A 19,777-nucleotide genomic window follows, 5' to 3' on the forward strand; every position below is an offset into this window, starting at 1 on the left:
CAATATTCGTTCCCAGTGTCCCCACAGAGTTTGGTGATAACTCGGAAGATGTTGTGAAGCTAAAGAGTACTGAGTTCTCTGAAATATTTTCTCTTAAATATCTACTTTATGAAAATCAGAATGTAAATCTTGAATGTAGATCATTGTGTACGATCTCAAGGGCCCTTATTTAAAACCATCATGGCGACTGCACGTAGCTCCACATCCTCCAAAGGAACAACGCCAGTTTCTCCTTTGTCGCCACGTCATGGAAACTCTAAGACAAGTTAGTTTACGATCCTAATTATCGACCTTTAGATGTTTAAATTGTTAATTCTGCGCTTCTATATAGAGATGCTGACTCGTTTATTTTATTGAACAGTTTCTTGGGATGCTGAAGTGGACAGTGATGCACTCTTTTCCAATCATACAGTTGAAGAGATTCGAGCAGTTGAACATAAAACAAGGTCAGTCCTCGAAAACATCAGGGAAAGCACTACAAGTACTTGTCAGAAGCATGTTATATGCTTCTGTACTAGTTGAACTAATTTGTTCAATTTGTAAGTGTTTTCTAAATCTATTAGAGTCTCTGTACAATGCTCCAATTCTTGCAATAATCAAAATCTTGATGATAATAACGATAATAATTCATTTTTCTTAAAAAGAAAAGAACGATTATGATAATGATAGTATCAGTGATAATCAATATGAAAATGATGACTATAGTTATTGTTATCTTTATATGGATTAACCGTTATTTTTATTAATCAATTATTAATTCAATGATGCTAGGTATCAAAGAATACATGTCAACATTTTTATTGTGCTTGTACTTGTACTAGAAAGCCAATTGAAAATAACACAACTGTGTTATAAGTAGAATGATAAATCCTTTCTTTAATGGTTATAAATGAAATACTCTCAGTTATGTTTGCTTTACAGCTCACCAAATATCTCTAACATTCAAATCATATGTTTGAGTATGAAATAAGATACCAATTTTTTTTTCAGGGGTGACATTGAACAAAAGAAGGAAGATCTGCGTCTCATGGTTGGGTAAGTTACAATAGGAAGTAATAGAACTACAATAGGATGTAAAAAAAACTGAAGAACTTAACTCTTTAACTACTAAATGTAACATTCTCTCCTCCAGCTTAATTACACAATTCCTTGTAAAGTTAGGAGAATTTTGTGTTAGATCAAGATAACAGCTTCTACCAGATAAGTTTGGGTATTCTTATTTGTTATTTGCTGGATAATGTATAGATATAATAGGGAGAGGTTTCATGTTAATCACTTCTGGAGGTAAAGGGTTAAACTCAAGTGAAAGCTAAATTAACATTTACAAAATTCTGTCATTCACAAAATTCTGTCATTCAGTCAATAGAAAATGGGGTTTCTGGCGCATTTTGAAATCAACCTTGATTTCAAAGTACATTTTTTACCCATTTTGAAATCAAGGTCAATCTCAAAAGGCAACTTAAATTTTTCACAGGTGAAAAATATTCACACCCTTTTCACAATGTCTCACTTGTGAGTTCTGAAGAGGGTGTGAACATCATCATCTTGAACGATCCTCTTGTCACACCATCATTGTAACATTGTATACAGCCTAGCCCACCAACAAATTCACTAATAAACACTCAATAAACTGACAATGTGCAATTTTGAATTGCCTTTGTGAGAAATCGGATTTCAGGACTTTAGGACTTCAGGACAAGTACTTAAGATAAAAGTTATGCTACCACAGATAATATTATTTTGCTGCCTGAGGTGTTCTCTAAATCATAGCGAATATAATCTTATTGATGAAAAGCTCATCAAAGCCCTCTTTTTTCATTTTTTAGAGAAAGATATCGTGATCTCATTGATGCTGCTGATACAGTCACTGATATGAAGACATGTGCTGGCCAGGTGAGCATCATTTGTTGTGATTTTAATATCATCTGAACACATCTTGTCTTTTTCATCACTTTTGAGAGAACTCAATTCATATAATGCACTGAGCAATATGAAGCTTCAAATCCCCTTCTCCCTGCAACCCATGGGCATTTGACCTTCTTCCATGTCTGGGGGGGTAGTCAACAGGATGTCCTTTAACAGTCAGGATACTTGAAATTCACTTATCTGGGACTTAAGACAATGGTCCCAAGGTAAACAATAATCTGTAATCCTGATGGCAAATACTTACTTTAGAAGACCAGATAATCCTTCTTACGGTGACATGTATAACATATTTTTGATTTTTCATACTGTTATATGTTCATGAAAAATTATGCTAGGTTCTCTTTAGTTGGTTTGTAGTATGACTCACCCAAGCTCACCTACACATTGCTTTTGATTTTTAATTACACCAACTCTACATTGTTTTATTTTTTGTTCACCATTTTGCCAAATACCTGCACCAGCTATCTACGATGTTCACATCAGGGATGTAACCTCTGTTCTCTTTGTAGATCATGAACTTTGTTCAGGATATTCAAAAGCAATGCAAGGACCTTCATGTGTCTCACAAATGCTATGGGATGGGCGGTTCCCAGGCCTCAAGTACCACTGACAGAATGTAAGTGTTTTATTCTATTGACAAACATCTCATGATCCAAGAATAAATAGTAACATGGTGTGTCAAATTCCTTAAGAATAGATGGATCACCAGTAAAAAACATTTTTTCATGTTTTATCATATCCATTCATTATTACTACCTAGACTTAAACAAGAAGTCCTTTGCAAATAGCAATGAAAAACAAATTGTTATTGACTCTTTCCAAACTTAAATCTTCATTGTGAAATTTTAGTTAGTTTATTGTTGACTATTGTAATGAAATTGTTATAGTGTTACATATATTAGTATAACATGCAAATGGACCTAAGGCTGGTACCCAAGGGATATTGATACCTACTTATATGCATATTTGAGTTGCTAGATTACTGTTGGAGTGTTAGTATGTTGTACAATGTGGATTTGGAAGTAAAGCTTGCACACTGTTGCCATTTGGTTTCACTTGTGATTACAGCAATGAAAACTCAGCATGTGACTCACCACTACCCTGCTAGTATGAACATATATTATGTATCTTTGATACAACACTTAAAATGGCTAAGTGATGGTTGTAATAACCAAAGTTCTTTTTAAAAATAATTTTGTAACTAAAAATTTGAAGAAACTTGTTCAAATAACTTTGAGTAACTTGAATTTAAGGGCCAGGATTTACTACGTTGGTTATTGGTGACTTTATATGAACATGTAAACACAATTCCATGTGAGTGGGCTCTATCAAAAAAATTTGTCAATATATACTCCTGAACCATTAGACATTTTCTGATGATCATCTATTGGACAAAATATACAGAATTGTAGCAGTCCTGCCGATACATTGTACAGCTGCAGTGTGCTACTTTACTGGTTGAAAACAATAAGATTGCAAACATTTTCACAGCTATATTTGCTGTACAGTGTACATCTACATCATTTGTAGTTTGAAAAGCACATCACTGTACAACAATGAATGCTTGCCTGTTCAGAGATGGTGCACAGAAAAGTTCTGTGACAAACAGAGGGCATGGACTTGTGCTAAGTCCTTGTGGGGTTGTTGTCAGAACAGTTTAGAGAAGTATAGGATACATACTATGTTTTATAAGTATGAATATTTATGTGAATGAATTATGTAAGTTATAGAGACAAAGAGCACATATATAATGTATGTACAGAATACAACATGCTTTCAGGAAACTTACCAGTATCTGATTTCAATTGCATTTCTCTTGTTCCAGTCCTTCACAATCTAAAAGTGGTTTCTATGGAATTGCTTCTCAAATGAAGCTTTTGGTGGACACCCCAGAGAAGGTCCTGCTTGGTTTGAAGTTTTTTTTAATGGTGTCATTGTGAAATAGAATAACTTTCAAGTACATGAATTTCATTTTTATTCTCCGGCCAATCTGGGCATGTAGTTGCTCTTTTTACTTACATCAGTCTCTAAGCCTAATTTGCTGTTGTCTTAAAACTTTTTAAACAGGTTTGGAGTGCATTGGAAAGAAAACAGTACCTAAAAGCAGCTCAGTTGTATCTTTTCTCTCGTCACATTGTCAGCCTGCTACACATTGATACTGGAGACACATCTGCACCTAAATTACTGGTGGGTATTTTTTTTTCCATTGTTACAATGCCACTGTACATCTCTTGTATACACAATGAAAGATATAATAATTTCCCCCCACAATGCTCTAATTGACGCATTTTGCTCAAAATGTTGTACTTTTAACACCCAAGATCTACTATGTAAACATTCCACTCTGCACACTGCATAATGTCTGTCACACATTTCCTATAATTTTTGGTATGACATTAAATGTTTTCTCTTAGTTGAAAAATTCTTCATATTGTTGCCTTTTTGATTGGAAACTCTAGCCTAAGGGGAGAAGGGATAGAGTGCTGGCCTTGATCCCCAGACTTGGTGTCATGTGTGGGTTGAGTTTGTTTTTGGTCCTTGTCCTTGCTCCAAGTCTACTATAACATCAATAATGTGGTAAAAAATTCCTTCCTGGTCACTCCTGGAAGTGAAAGGGTTTGCTTAAGTTCAACCACTACATCTATTAATTAGAAAAAGGGTTTGATTTGGTGATTATTTTTCAATGTATCCTCCTCAGTCTTCATTCCCAATCTTGCCAAAACAATGGGCAGCAATCAGTCACTTCAAGGACTCCATACTTCAGGTATCATCATGAGTTTCTTTTTTTCCTTTTTTATTTTTCTTCAAAAGTTTTTTTTTAGTTTTTTTTTTAAAATCATAGTGAGTGCATGTTGAAGTAAAAGATAAATTTTAGGTCATAATTTCAAACTAGTTTCATTTGTTTTGTGCTTTGTTCAAGGAACAACAGTACCATATTCCTTAAACAAAGAAAATGTAAACCAAACTTGTTTGAAATAGGTGTAACCTCAAACAGTTTCAACCTAAACATGTATTTGATGAAATGAATTGAAAAAGAAAGTTTTTCCTACCAATGAAATTGTTGTAAGCACCAGTTCTCTGAGTATTTTAACATTGACCCATTTTAATTTAAGGGAAGCCATGGTCTGTTAAAGGATGCTGCTCAAACTGAAGAGGTGAGACATCATTTATGGATCATTTTTGGACCAATTACCTCCTCACTCCATTATTTACAATTTATATATTGCTGCCTCTTAGATGCTTGCAGAGTCATTGTGTGCAATCCTTCTGTTGGAGGAGAGCTCACCTCGCCAAGTCCTGAGTGAGTTTATCTTGGCAAGGAAAGCAACATTACAGGAAATCTTTCATCCATATCAACATGGTAAATACAGTTTTTCTGAAACACAGTCACACCTCATTTGGCTGACATTCTTATTAGTGGTTAGCTCCCCTTGCAATCATAGTGACAAAATCCCGTTTGGCTGGTTATCTGCAAAGTGCATGTACATACATGTACTCTGTTTCCTAGTTGTGAGCACTGTATTCCTATTGGGCAGAAAAGTCACTCCTCAGATTTGGGCATGTACTAGGATTATATAAAATTGTACAAGGAACTGAATTATACGTGCCTTTTGATTGGTTTTTATTTATGATCTATTGGAAGACAGACATATTAATGATGTCACTATCAACAACATTTTCCTTTTTTTGTTTTATAAACCTAAAAAGTTTCATTTTGCCATAGGTCTTTTTAGTAATGGATCACAGAAGACAACAAAATGTGATAAGAACACCAGTGGCACACTTGCCGTGTGTGGTGCCTTTTTTGTTCTTACTACGGCACTGCACATTTTGACATCTTTTATGATCTTGTATTGAACAGACACATGGCAAAATTGAAACTATTGGTTGAGTGCATTACAAATTTTATCATCCAAGATGCCATATAACATAAATCATATCATGATGAGTCTGTTCCAGGCTCTCAGAGCAGACAGAGGTGGTTGTGCAAGAGACACAAGGATACCAAAAAGTCTACCAGGAACTTCTCTTGATTTCACCTTGTAATAATGGTCTCTTTCTTCTCAGCCACCAGTATCAAGTCCCAAGTTTGTGAAGTTGTTCAGGTGATTCAAAGAAGTCTTTACCAAATACACACCCTGTTCTGCTGTGATGATGAAGATGAACAAATGGAATTAAAAGGTCAGTTTTTTCCAACAATTGGCTTTATGCATCATGGTCATAAAATAATGTTTGGTTTGAGAGACAATTTGTGTGAATTTTTGTTCAGTGTCTTGAAAGTAGTAAGTAAAAGTAGATAATTAAAAATGTTGATTTGTAAATGATTGACTCAGAACAAATCATACAATTTTTTTCCAGATAATCCAGCACTTGTTTTCAAAACCCTTGCAAATGTAATGAAAAGGGACTCTTCTCCAAACAGTGATGAGGAAGGTTAGTTGATGAGGAACTGTTATGTTATTTAAGGGAAACAGAGCAAATTGCTCTTTATACCAGTCATAGAGTCAATTTACCCCAGGTGTATAAAATAGAGTTCTACATTGTACCTTCTGTTTCTTGTTTTATTGTTTTTAAAGCTTTGGAGGCATTATTTGGTCCAGACTTTGACCTAGTAACCAGTGCAAGATTCCTTCCTAAGAGTGTTTTAGGTATGTTTAATAATATCTACAGAAAATCTAATGACTTGGATAGCAGCTATTAACAAGTAGGTATTTGATGCCCACTCAATCTCCAGCCGTGTTGGAAGTCTATCCAGCTTATGTGTGTCATGTAGACTGTACTTTGGAGTTAATTTATATTCACAATGATTCCCAATACGGAAATGTATTTATTTGTTATTTCTTTAACACTTACATGTGTATTATGCATGCAGCAAAGAAATTTAAACCCTTTTTTATTCATTTAACCCTAAGCACACATTTTGAATTTTTGCCTTGGTTAATTTTTTTCTTTTCTTTTCCTATCTTGTTTAATGATTCTATACAAATAACAGAAGACATGCAACTGAACTTTGCTTTTATTTTAAATATAACACTTCATGGAAGAGAACATACTGAATATGGATACATCGTTACAGGTCATGAATTGCAAAATCAAGACCTTGCTGGGAGCCTAGTATCAGTAACGGTAACCCACCCCACCCAACCCCACCCTCTACTGCATTATCTGGCATCTCCTGTATGCTGTGAATTTGAGTACATTGCCCAGCTGTAAACTGGCTTCACTTTTTTTCTTCATCTGTAGGATACAGACCACATGTGAGAGTGTTTCCATCCTTAATATCCAAAAAGAATATTCAACAAAACTGTGCCGAGTGGATTTCAATGTGAGTTTATTCCATTTCTAATACACTTGTACAACTGAATTATGCAAAAGATAAAGATACACTCAAATTTTATACTTGTAACTAACAAATTCTAAAACCCTAAAAGGCTATGACTGAACTCAGATTTGCAAAAAAAATACTGCAAAAGACTGAGACAAACCAAAATCGAGGCAAGTGACCTTTTAGTGAACATCCATAAGCATGTTCAAGAGTGCACACCGCATCATTCAACTAATTTATTCTTGTTTCCTCCTTACCATGTTCCCACCAATAGCGTAGCTCCATTTTCTGCCGATGTAAACACACACACAACCCACAATTTCTCAATTCGTTCTGAAGAAGAGCTAACGCTTGAAACATCAGCTTTAGAAACTCCAGTTTATATCAATCAATTTACATTATCAAATCAGTCGATAAAACGAAATTATCTTGCTATACTTTCCAACGACACAGCACCGCAGTTTCTTCAGAAACTTACCCTCCTTTATTCATAAGTCATGATTGGTTTTTTAGTCTTGCATCTGATTGTATCTGATCTTCAACCGTTTCGTTTACATTATCAATTCAGTTGATATAACCAAATCATCCACTCACGACTTAGTTGGTTGTTTTCCCGCGCTTTCGGCCATCTGGTTTTTCTTTGCGCTCTCATAGGTTCCTTGTGATATTTTGCTTTCTTCTGATTGGCCGTTGATATTGCTCTGGCTTTGGTTTTACGACACTCAATAGAAAAGTGCTCTGAGTATTTTTAAAAAGGAATTTGTTGACACAACTCTTCAAAGAAAAAACTTGTGCCTTTTTACACCCCATAACGACCCCGTCTCTCCTAGTGGTAGTTCTAGGGAGATTCGATAGTACCTGTTTTCCAGCTGTTAATGTTCTTCTTTCATACAAAATGTATTCTAATAGGCAAGTGATCTAATTCGCAGGTGTGTTCTTGGTTTCTTGTTTGCATGAACTAACCGGCAACTTCTTCATGTTAGGTGTATCAAGGATGTAACAGCTGCAGTGAGTAATCTGCTGAAATACGTGGGCAGTCTCAAAGGCTTGGCCTCTATACGAGATGCAGTGTGGGACCTGCTCAATCAGGTACTGTGGATATTCGGATCATTATAGCAGTTAAGTGAATAATACAAAACCAGAGTTTTACATGTAGTTGTGGCGACCAGAAACTTTCACATTTTATGGGAGACTGCTCTTTCTCAAATTGAGTTGTGATGCCGTTCATACTTGATCCACCTCTGTGTAAAAGAAAATTACACGAATGAGGGTGGAGATAATTTGTGCCTCATTTTAGTTTCTCCGTTAGTCTGCAGTTTCAGGTTTTGGTGTCACTTCTAGTGAAATTATGGACTATGTTGTCCTCGCGTTACCCGACGATTATTGATCACTGTAATCTCGCATAGTTTGTTCGATTCTCAAATGAATGGTTAATGGCTGAAAAAATTATGTTCAGTGGAATCATTGAGCGTACATTACTAAAGTTTCAATCACGATTCGACGCTGTGTCAGTTTGAGGTGAAGTTAAGAGCGCCGCATGAACGTAAACTAACTTGTATAGAGAGAGGGAATTCCATAGTTCCCATACAGAGTGAAAGATAAGTTTGTAACTGGTTGTTGTACAAGCGTCCCAATAGGTTTCTCTCTGTTGAAATTCCTTTCCAGACCAGTGCTGCCTCAGGAGACTGCACCCTTGACTGGTCAGCTGTTTGTAACAGCATATTAGGACGTGATTTATCCATATGGAATGAGTTTCTTCAAAGTCCTTTCCTCTCTAGAGCTCAGGTATGAAGTACGTGTATTGTCTTCCCAATAGTAGTAAACGCCAAAATGAAAAAGTTTTCTAGGGGACCTGTGCGCATATGAATGTCAGAAAAAATTAAAAGGGAAGAAAGATTCGAGGAAAATTAAATAAGTAGAAGTGAACTGGAAGGAACTGTTCCTTGATCTCTCTCTCTCTCTTCACACGAACATTTGTTTCCACAGAGACAGATGTGAAGTTCTGAAGGAAGCTTGTTTTGGCGTCCCATCTTCTGTTTTCCAATGAATAGACTAAATTGGATTTGAAATATTTAGCGTACCACTGGAATATACTGGCTACTCTCCTTAATCTTTTCTATTCGGTCTTGATCTAAATATTTTCTGAATGATTTTCGTTACATTGTAGGATATTTTGCGAAGTCTATTCGATGCCACGATGTCATCATGTAAGAACATGATTACCAACACACTAGATGAGATCTCTGATCATAACACTAACACCGACCTCAATGTACTCTGGGAAAGAGACATAGCGATGTATGTTTGGCAGGAGTGTTCAAATGATGTCCCTAGAACAGTTTGGCGGGGATCACAGACAAACAATGCAGCAAATAACGAGCAAGAAAGCGGTCTTGCCCTGAAAGCACGAGTTTGCACTCCTGCTGTACAGAGGTAACATACTGCGGGCTTTGTATCACGCGATTGTTGGCCAGGGTGACCGGACAAGTCATTGTTTAAATTAGTAACTTGAAATTTTATTAAACCGTTGTTGAAATGTTTAAAATACTTAAACAAGGTATACAATTTTCGTAATTTAGCATCTTGAACAGACTTAAGTGGTAATGGGACAAGCGCTTGACCATCAACATCTAGTCGCAGGAACGGTATTTTGGAATTGAATAATCGGTCTTCAAAATAGGGAAATGAACGGAAGTTCGATTAAATCGGGACAAAATGAGCTGGTTCGGCAGTGTATGGCTTGGTCCCTCTTTAGATTATCCAAATATTTACAGAATAGAGGATTTTCTCCGTCCATTGTTCTTTTATGTTATGGTTACTACCGTATGACGAGTAATTCTTTTGCAGATTATGTAAAGCAGTTGACGAGAAGTTAGCTGCAATTCTTGAAGACGCTCAACACTTCATGTTTGATGTGCAAAAAGTCTCAGGTCCAGACCTGACCAAGAGAACGCCAGTTAGGAAAGCGTTCGAGTTGCCTTTGCTTAACAAAAACAAGACAACATCTGAGGAAACAGAACCATTCGATCGCTTTGGCACCGCAGGTGAAATCCAATCTTTCCTGCGAGAAACTTGCTTTTCTGCCTTTAGCCAGTAAGTAAGATATTAATAAAAGGTTCTTAAGAAGACAGTTTGCTTCTGGAGCATATCAGTTTAGGTAATAAGGGAACCAGGCATGGGGGAAGCTCGAAAAATTTGCTTATACTATATCTTTGGAGAAAAACATACAGCAGCTGCTCTTGTGAGTGAAAACGTAGAAGCGGTTGGCGCGCGCGCGTCAAAGCGGAGTCCAATACCTCCACTAACTACACCCAACTTTGTGTATCACGAGTGCGCACAATTGCACGTTTGCCCATGACAGAGAATGGAAGGTCTAAGTAATTAGTAATCTAACTGAATGCCTTAAGTAATTTATTGATATCAGAGCTCCTTGGGAACATTAATTTTATGTGAGTATTATAATCTATGAAATGGAAACTGGTACAGGCAAGAGTCATCACTGTTCTCAGTTATGTACTAAAATGAACATGTCGATGTCGTTTTTTTTTTTTGTCAGTGTTTGTTTTGAAGCTTTTATTAATTAGAAAGAAAGTAAAAAGTCCATTTTGTTTTGGTTGGTTGTTGTAGTTCGGTATGGCGTACCTTATTGTTCATTTTTCTTTGAATCCTTTTTTATTTCATACATACTGAGATTTGCACTGTGAAGTACTATCGTTCTTGTCTCTGATTGGACGAACGATGTATTTTCACAGTCGTTCGCGTCCGATCTATGTCAGTCATTGAGAAAACATCTCAGTATGTATAAAATAAAAACATCTTACCATGGAAAGTGCTTGAACGATTTTTATTCACTCGTTTCGATGCATCGAGAAACTCACTCGTTCGCTGCGCTCACTTGTTTGTTTGTTTGTTTTTTTTATTCATCGCAACTCGTGAATAATAATCGTTCGTGCGCACTTTCCATCGGATAATCTCAAAATCACTTGAGTGATAATAGCATAGTCCGAATCAACAAGAGACTATCAGTTATGTGAATAATTCTGCGAAGGTATTCAAGGGATGTTCTTGCTTCTCTTCAATAGTATAACACTCTCGTGCGTCTTGAGTGCCTAGATTTTTATTTGTTCTTTTTATTCTTTAGGTTATTGCAATATATTGACGACATCGTAACCAATCTTACAAGCAAATTGAAATTAGAACCAGAGGGAGTATTTACGACGAGATCCCAATCATTGTTCGACACAGTGTGTATTGACAGGTAATAATACGTTGCTGTTCACTACCTGTGGTGCTGCATCGGTGGGGGGTGGGGAGGGAGGGGGGTTGGGGAGGGTGGTATAACAAGATAATTTGGTTTTATTAACTGAGTTCATAATGTAAATTGGCCACCATGAAGAGTTTCTAAAACTGACGTCTCGCTCTGACGAAGGGCTAACGCTCGAAACATCAGCTTTTGACATAATCACCTTAGTTGATAAAAACTAATTATATTTTTAACTTGATTATTTTAGTGCGCCTTTCAAAAACAGGCACATTCTGAAGCTGTGACTTAAATTTGAACGTGTGATTTTGTTTTCTGTTGTCAATCATCTGAACCCAGAATAAAAGACAAAGTGGGTTGAAATCGCGATTTAGGAACATCATCTTTTGAACCCAGAGGTCTGGAGTGAAATGCGTTTCCGTTATGCATCTACTTATCAAAGGCTCATACGTTATCGAGAAGTACATTTGGTACAATTTCCAGCCTTGTGCTAATTTTTGTTGTAGATACCTAAAAATAAAAGTAAAAGTCGACTGAAAGAACTCTATAAGATTTCGAGATCTCGATTTTGCTTGAAAGCTTCAAAGCATATCGAGCGATTCACAACAGAATACCCGCCAGAGCTGCGACGGGTGCTGGGTCTTATTGATAGCACCGACATGATGTAATGATGTTTTTCTCTGTGTTATGTTTCTGTTTTGATTTTTTTTGTGTGTGTGTGTCACCAAGGTAAATATTCTCTCAGTTGAAATCAGGTTTTTTGTCTGCAGAGTTCTATTCCTTGGTCGACTGTGTCACTCTTTTACTGAACAGTGCAGTAATATCAAGCTGGTCATGGAGGGACAAGCAACAGAGACAAAAGGTCGAGCAACGCCAAGGTTAGTGTTGATTTACCTGGTTATTAAATCGGTTCTTCCAGAGTTATCAGGCTTAAATCTTTACGTTTGGGTAGCAACTGCTCCCAGGTTGCTAAGACAGACAAGTTGTGAAAAAGAAACGGAACAGAAGTTTTATATAAAACGCTGAATTGACATACAAAATGCACAGCTACTGTGTTTTAGCTTGTTTATCCTCCAAAGCTCCTCAGGCATACAGACCCAGTCCTCCTCCCTCAACCACACTCCAGTCGATTTGAACTTGTTATAAACGAAGCTTTGAGAAAGTTGCCACTTTACGGAAACCTTCACTTTGGAAATTACGAAAAAGCCAGGAAAATGAACAATTCTTTCGAAATTTCTAATATTTGTGTGTTGAGATCATTAGATAGTATCTGTTGGAAAAGAGCATCGTTATTTTGTACCAAAGTTCAATTACTCCATTATTGCCGAGCTGTTGAGGTCTAGACTCCTCGAAAAGAAGAGCGGGTTTTTGTAAATGATGTGAAAGCTGTATCATCGGGCTATATCAGTGCTAATAATGCTATATTCAATGTTAAACCTGCATTCAAAACTAAAGGAATTACATATGAATAAAGGGGGTGAATCTCAAATGAAACTATCAATGGTGTTGCGTCGAACAAGAAGTTACCATGTTCGCACCAATAGTGCAGTGCATCCGGCTTTCTATGTACAAACCACACACAACCCAAAATTCCTTTATTCGCTCTGACGAAGGGTTAACGATCGAAACGTCACCTTTAGAAACTTTTTACGGCGGCCATTTGCATTTAGTTTATCAACTCAGTTGATAAATCCAAATTATAAAGGAATGACGTGTTTGCATCTGTTTCAGAAGATGTTAAGCTTCTCATAAGTATTTACAACTGATATATATTATTTCAAGCTTTACCATTTTAACGTAGTACTTTCCTTCTCGCCCTCCCTCCCCTTCAAACGAGTAGATTAAAGAAGAAATCTTAAAAAAGTACTTATGACATTATTTCAACAGGAAGTCTTCCAGCTCATCAAAGAAAAAGGTTAGTGTAAATGTTGACAATGGCTTTCGAGACGACTGGTCGTCTACGACTTGACCGTGCATCATACAGACCGTACATCATACAGTTTACATACATGGCGAAGAAAAAGTGGTGAAATGAATAGATCATAACATCTTACTTGATAACTGTTTCGATTCTTTAAACTACTGTAATGTATTGTTTTGGATGCCGTGGACAACCGCTATAGTGTTGGTTACCCGGAAGGAAGAACAATCCAATATTGGGGAGGGGCAAGGGATTGGATGTTTCAGCGACTTGTCACTAGCTACAGCGTTGTATTCATCGTGACTGCTATAAGGCACAGCTACTATAACAAAGGTTTCTGTTGTTCCGCTTTGAATCCTTAATCAGGAAGAACCAGGCCAAGGCGGTAAGATGGTTGAATTGGCCAGTTTTCTTAGACGGAGATATCTCACAACATACAGGTAAAGAAAGTTGTTGAATTCGCAAGTTTTGTTTCGAACCTGTAACTATTTTGTCGCTGGAAACAAAGCATACTTGTGGCATTTGATTTTAAAGAGGAAATGACTACATAGAGACTGAAAAGTTTGTCCATATAATTATAATAACGATGACCGCTCTTAAAAACGTCACCTTAATTGGAAGATTTGAGGTACATGTTTTTGACAAGGACTTTTTGCCTCTTTTTTTTTTACGTACAAAAATAAAAAGCTCACTAGACGTATTTTATAGTTTGAAATGCATCTTGCCAATGTCCATCTTTGTGTTAAGTGATAAATCGAGCCATAGTAAACTCCTGTCTTGGTGCCAGCTAGAGATTTTCATAAAACAACTCTCATTACTAAATTGTTATTTACTGATTCCATCTTAATATCAGTATGCATATTCTCCGTACTGTTCTCTACACATTTCCTGAGGCGCTGACGAGGAAAATTCGTTTAACAAGAGCTTCTTTAGCTGGAGATCATTTCCTCTAATCTCGTGACCTTAAAGTATGATTCAGATGTGATATTGTATGGAGAAAGTAAGTGCTGGTCACCCTCAGAGTTCAAATGGTTAACAAAGTGTCCGTTTATTTGTTCTTCAGATTGTGGAAAGATTGGATATCAGTACTCTTTTTGTCTTCTTTGGAAGCGACGTTGATTCAAGGCGACAAAAGCTCATTTTTGTTGACCATAACTGTAAGTTACTCGTTGTAATGGCAAGCTGGGCCATTTGATTGTAAACAATTTCAGTATTTCCAACTTGTCTTGAAAATTTTGTGGTGCCTTTGCAAGACAAGTTACTTGAGTGGCAATCTAGAGTTTTCTCGCAGTTTATTTGGTCTAAAGAAGGGGTAGGATAGGTTGCCGGGAGTAAAATTCTCGAGCGTGGTGTTCCTGACTGAAAATTATTAAAAGCGTTTACATTCGGCCGCGCACAGCTTCATTTTGCCTCGTTTCTCTGAAATCGCAACGTTTGGCAACAACTGAAACACAAATATTAGTCCTCGCAAAATGAATGGATAAGAATCACTTGACAGGGTTTTCAAGTCAGGCTCTTTTTTCATTTTTTCACGAACATATTACCTACGACACAGCCGAAAATATCGGGACGCCTTTGACTCGGATTTGTGAATTCAGAATTTCAACTTGATGATCAGCGAGCACACCATGTTCCCCTGTGAATCGTTTAGTTACCGTTAGTATTACTATAATGTGATAATTGTATAAAGCGGATAATGATTCTATATTTCGAATTTTGCAATGGAGTCGTTCTTTCCATAGAACTGGGAATCAATCAAAATTGAAGAGGAAACGGAAGAAGGGAGGAAGATAGAGTCCATCATAAAAGTTCCTTCCCAGGTATTTGTTGTTGATCGAAGGTTCTTAATGTTGTAAGATTTCTTTAGTTTTAATGGGTGGTGTACCTTTACCCGTAGGTGTCTTCTTATGTTATGTCTTTGCTGTTCAGTCTATGCCAAGAGCTCAACAGAACTGGTGCGCACACCGTACAAAGGTAACGTGGTGGCAATTGTACATACTATTTGCTAAAGCCGGATGTTCTTTTCCTTGTATTTCCATTAAAGAAAAAAAAGTTCGCATTCAACCAAACTTCAGAGCTATTGCCGTAGCTCAGTGACAAACTGACACCCGAGGGTCCATAAAGTGATTCTTTTAATAGAGTGGTATGCTCCAGAAACCATACAGTTTTCATCTCCACTATTTGAAAGTAAATTTGAAATTATCGCATTGTTCTTATTTTTAAACGCAAAGTGCAACAAAACCTTAGAAGATGTGCGTGATATTCGACTGTGGACACCACCATCTCGAATCTTGCTTATCAACCTCGCCGCTTACCTGTGACTTAGCAGGGTTATCTAAATCGAAGCGTGGTGGTTTTTTTGCTTGTTTGTTTGTTTGTTTTGTTTTGTTTCTGTTTTTGCGGGAGCAATTGTTTGCGACCACCTCAGCCACGCTGTAATTTTATCGTGTATAAAGAAATGCCTTTACTGTTGTTATTATTATTGCGATTTTTTTTCTCAATGAGTAGGATCTGATAGGGACAGAACAGTTGAACGCTATCCCAGGAAATACTACACACCATAAATATTTTACTGACCTTTTTTAAGGTTAAAGAAATTATTTTGCTGTCTTAAAGGATTGACAATAGAGCAACAAGTTTGAAAAAGCGCCCTACACGTTGGACATTGTTCAATGAAACTATGGAAGTGAATTTTTTTTTCGGCGTTCTTTTATGTATATTGTATTGTGGGGTTTGTATTTTGTTTTTCTTGGAGAAAGTTATTTGTGTGGATCAAAGGACAATACGCACAATTCGCTCAAATTCAAAGCCGCAAATTTTGAAGGCTCACAGTAGACTGTATCCTTTCAGTTTTCTTGCTACCGTCGTCTCGGATGAAAACGAGTTCTAGCTTGACGACATATGATATTTTACTTTAATGAATACCTGGAACTTTGTTGCCTTTCTAGGACATTGCTCAAAGAGCTGGTGACTAGCCTGGCGCATGGGGTTTTGTCAACACACGAGAAATTAGTCAAGGAACACAAATCGAGTTTAACTCAAAACCGCGCCCTACAGATACTGTTTGACCTCAGATTCATAACAACAATCCTCATGGGACGAGCCGAGGATGATGATTCAGAGTTTTCAAAGCGGCTGGAACATGTCATAGACACTTTAGAAAGCTGCATCGATCCGTTTGATCTAGATGTGTTTTCTCCTCACATGACAACAAATGTCAACCGACAGCTTCAAAAATGCGGGGTGAGTGCAAGGCGCAGATAGAATCTTCTCGTGGGGTTTCACAGTCACGAATTTCTGCGCTCCTTACGTGAATTGACGCATTCATGCCGCGAGAAGGACCGTTGAATGAAGTGTCTAATTCTGAAAAAGATTGATTCCTTGATTATCCGCCGGTTTCTTGGGTTTACGCAAACATAGATAAGTGTGAAGTATTCATACAGTGAAATGTAACTTCAGATACTTTCACATGTAAAAGCTAAAAGGGGTAATGAAACGGGAGTGATAGACGCATGCTGAGAACCCTAACATGGGACCTTCCATGGGTAAATGATTTTTTTTTTTGTCCGTCAGATGAAGGGTCACTTCGCCGACACGTCAACTCGCCGACACCTTTAGTGACATGATTACAACACTGATCAACTCAATACATTCACGGAAGGTAGCTAACCTGTTTGTTCAAATGATATCAATCAGGATGTCGGCGTTTTGACCAATGGTGTCGGCGAGTTGGTGATCGGTGAGTTGACACGTCGGCGAAGTGACTGGGTACCTTACGCTAATGGCTTTAGTTTTGATTGTGCTCCTATGAAAGCACTCGAAGCAGAATTTAGACAGACATTTTCTTGCCCACTCAAGTCAAAACTTCACTTGATGTCGTATTTCGTGAGACAAAATTTTCCTTCATGAATATTTTGTTTTTAGGTTTTATTTGGCGTCTTATCAAGTCTTGACAAGCACTTTTCTCATTCCTTTGGAGTTACGCAACGTCCTTCCCCAGGCTCCCAAGACCAACACAACGTTATGCCGTTGGCTCCCAATCCACCTCGATTTAACTTGTTGCCCCTCAGTTCCTATTCAAGCGTGGGACCTGCGTACCAAACTGGAGATCACAACGACAGCCACCAAAAGGTATACCTGGAAAATTGCATATTTGTTTTTCACTGTGTTTGTTTTGTTTGAAACTCAACAAACTGAAATATTGAAACAGACCTAGCAGAACCACTGGGAGGGAAGAAATATCAAAGCTCCCTCTTGATTACATCCAAAGAAAGATTCAAACTAGGAGCGGTGAAAGAGTACAGTGCCGTTATATATTTCTAAAAATGTGACCTCCAGTCTTCATCACAATTTATGCATCCTTGAATATTCAGTCTGAAATATTTTAAGTTCTTCATTAATTTTAATCTTAACTTTTTGACCCTGTCACTCCCAGAACTGATTAACTCGTAACTTTCTTTTCTAACATCCATACGTTATCCAGCCAACAGGTAATGAGAATATTCAAACTTATCAGGTAGAAGTTGTTATCTTGATCCAACACTAAATTCACTTGACCAATTTACAATAAAGGGGAGAATTAACAATCAGATCTTGATAGCTAAAGATTTGTTGGAATCGCGACCCTTGCGGCCACGGTTCCTTTCCTAAAGAAATATTCTACGAGGTGAAAACTGTCCAAAATATTTAGACTTAGCTGGTAGGCATTTTATTACCTTTATATCCATTCCCGTTCGATAGGAGGTGTACTGCTGTTTTGAGTTGCTCATTTAATAATTTTATTTTTTCTCATATAAAAGCTTGTTTTATTCGTGTATTTAAGTTAAAAAGTTATGGGATGGAAATATACCGCTAAAATTCAAGCGTAATCGTGGCTGGCTTAGTCTTAAGAATTTTCAGTGATAAATTTGACTGTAAAACCATAGCTTGTGTCTTCAGACAATCCTCTTGTACCACTTACTTTTATCTCATTCTTTTTCAGGAGTCGTTGAACCAACATGAAGATTCACAGCAGGTGGTGACTCGCACAGCGTTATTTAAACACTATCAGTTTTTTAACTCAGACGTGGGTTATGTGAAGGGCTGAAGACAAGACGTTGCCATGTTTGGTAATACTTTTAGACATTCGACTGTAGAAGTAACAGATGTGGATTCTCGCTCATGTGATGAACACTTTTCCGAAAAATTCAAGATATAAGGAACTGGCTCTTAACAACTACCCATGATTTAAAAAAGGTGTTTATGATATTCGGGGATGTAGCTTTTGTGGTGAAAAAAAATTCTGGGTAAAGGCCCCAGAAAGAGGTTGGTCTAAGGGTTGAAGATATCCAGGATAAAAATCGCAGATTACAGCAGAGATGAACTGATCCAACTCCGTGTCCGTTGTAACTGTAAAGGTCTTGAAAGAAGTTAGGGACATCTGCGGTTCGCGAATACGGAACTCAAATTTAGTTGTGTCTTTTTCCGCACAGAATATTATATTTATGTTCGGTCTAACCTCAATTAGTTGTCATTGTCGTGCTTTATAACTTAGGAACATGTGGCCTCGTTATGGTGCATGTGAAAAGGACATTTACACCGGTCCGTGGCCAAATGCCTTGAGCTTGTGAGTCAGTTTAGTCGGTTCCAATTTGATTTTTTATATTTGCGTCTTATTACATAGATCAAATACTATTCGAATTTTTACTTGGAAAAAAAAACACACCAACACAAAAGAATAATCCACAGATAGCCGTTACAATATAACTCATCGTGCGTAGCTGAAACACTTGACATCGGCTAGGAAACTGATTGTGACATCCATTACTTAACAATTTGATTGGGAGGTTGTTGTGCTTTGGTCATGAATCAATCTTCCGCGCTTCATTATTCATTCAAGATTCATTCAGTATTCCACCTGTTTCCGACCTAATGGCTGGGTCAGTCTTTGGTTTGAACTTAACAGTATCAGTTAATTGTAAGCATATATCATTGAACTGCCACGCACCAGACGTACCACGATGATTCTTCATAATTCTAGAAGAAAAACCCCGATGTTATCCCGATAGGAGTTCCTAAATTGTTTACCTCCATCGAAGAGTCGTTAACACACAAAAAAAATTGAAATCTGGCTGACATGTACGTTGATAAAAGATTGAGACTTTTTTTATGACGTCATGTGCCATAAGAGACATGCCTCTTTTCAAATATAGTGGCGATATATATTAATCGATGACGAAGTCCAAAACCACCAATTTCGATTAAAAAAGACATTTTCCATTAAATGACCGTCATGACTTGACTGCACGTGAAAAGGACAGTGGCTGGTGACAGCATGCAGTAAAGGAAGTGACCTCATGGTTAC

General features: G+C 37.2%; 1 protein-coding gene across 1 annotated transcript; it reads left to right on the forward strand.

Annotated features, from left to right (window-relative positions):
- The first annotated feature begins 42 nt into the window (after positions 1–42).
- Positions 43–18,936, forward strand: LOC131780011 (conserved oligomeric Golgi complex subunit 1). The gene is made up of 28 exons (XM_059096630.2): positions 43–265; positions 362–446; positions 991–1,035; positions 1,827–1,893; positions 2,436–2,542; positions 3,752–3,824; positions 3,994–4,113; positions 4,625–4,690; positions 5,040–5,081; positions 5,164–5,287; positions 5,995–6,108; positions 6,286–6,360; positions 6,504–6,575; positions 7,171–7,252; positions 8,236–8,341; positions 8,918–9,037; positions 9,420–9,685; positions 10,100–10,345; positions 11,394–11,510; positions 12,284–12,391; positions 13,401–13,428; positions 13,801–13,874; positions 14,498–14,591; positions 15,177–15,254; positions 15,332–15,408; positions 16,383–16,677; positions 17,359–17,565; positions 18,416–18,936. Exons 1-28 carry the CDS (start codon positions 181–183, stop codon positions 18,518–18,520), a joined length of 3,078 nt encoding a protein of 1,025 aa, XP_058952613.2. The 5' UTR covers positions 43–180; the 3' UTR covers positions 18,521–18,936.
- The last annotated feature ends 841 nt before the right edge of the window (positions 18,937–19,777 follow it).

This window comes from Pocillopora verrucosa, chromosome 4, assembly GCF_036669915.1.
Source record: "Pocillopora verrucosa isolate sample1 chromosome 4, ASM3666991v2, whole genome shotgun sequence".
In the NCBI taxonomy this organism is placed as follows: domain Eukaryota; kingdom Metazoa; phylum Cnidaria; class Anthozoa; order Scleractinia; family Pocilloporidae; genus Pocillopora; species Pocillopora verrucosa.

Bases quoted from the DNA above. Each gene is read 5' to 3' on its own strand.
- LOC131780011 (XM_059096630.2), top strand. From the start codon at position 181: ATGGCGACTGCACGTAGCTCCACATCCTCCAAAGGAACAACGCCAGTT. The intron at 6,576-7,170 runs GTATGTTTAATA...CTTCATCTGTAG, and splicing joins CCTTCCTAAGAGTGTTTTAG to GATACAGACCACATGTGAGA. The intron at 15,409-16,382 runs GTAACGTGGTGG...TTGCCTTTCTAG, and splicing joins GGTGCGCACACCGTACAAAG to GACATTGCTCAAAGAGCTGG.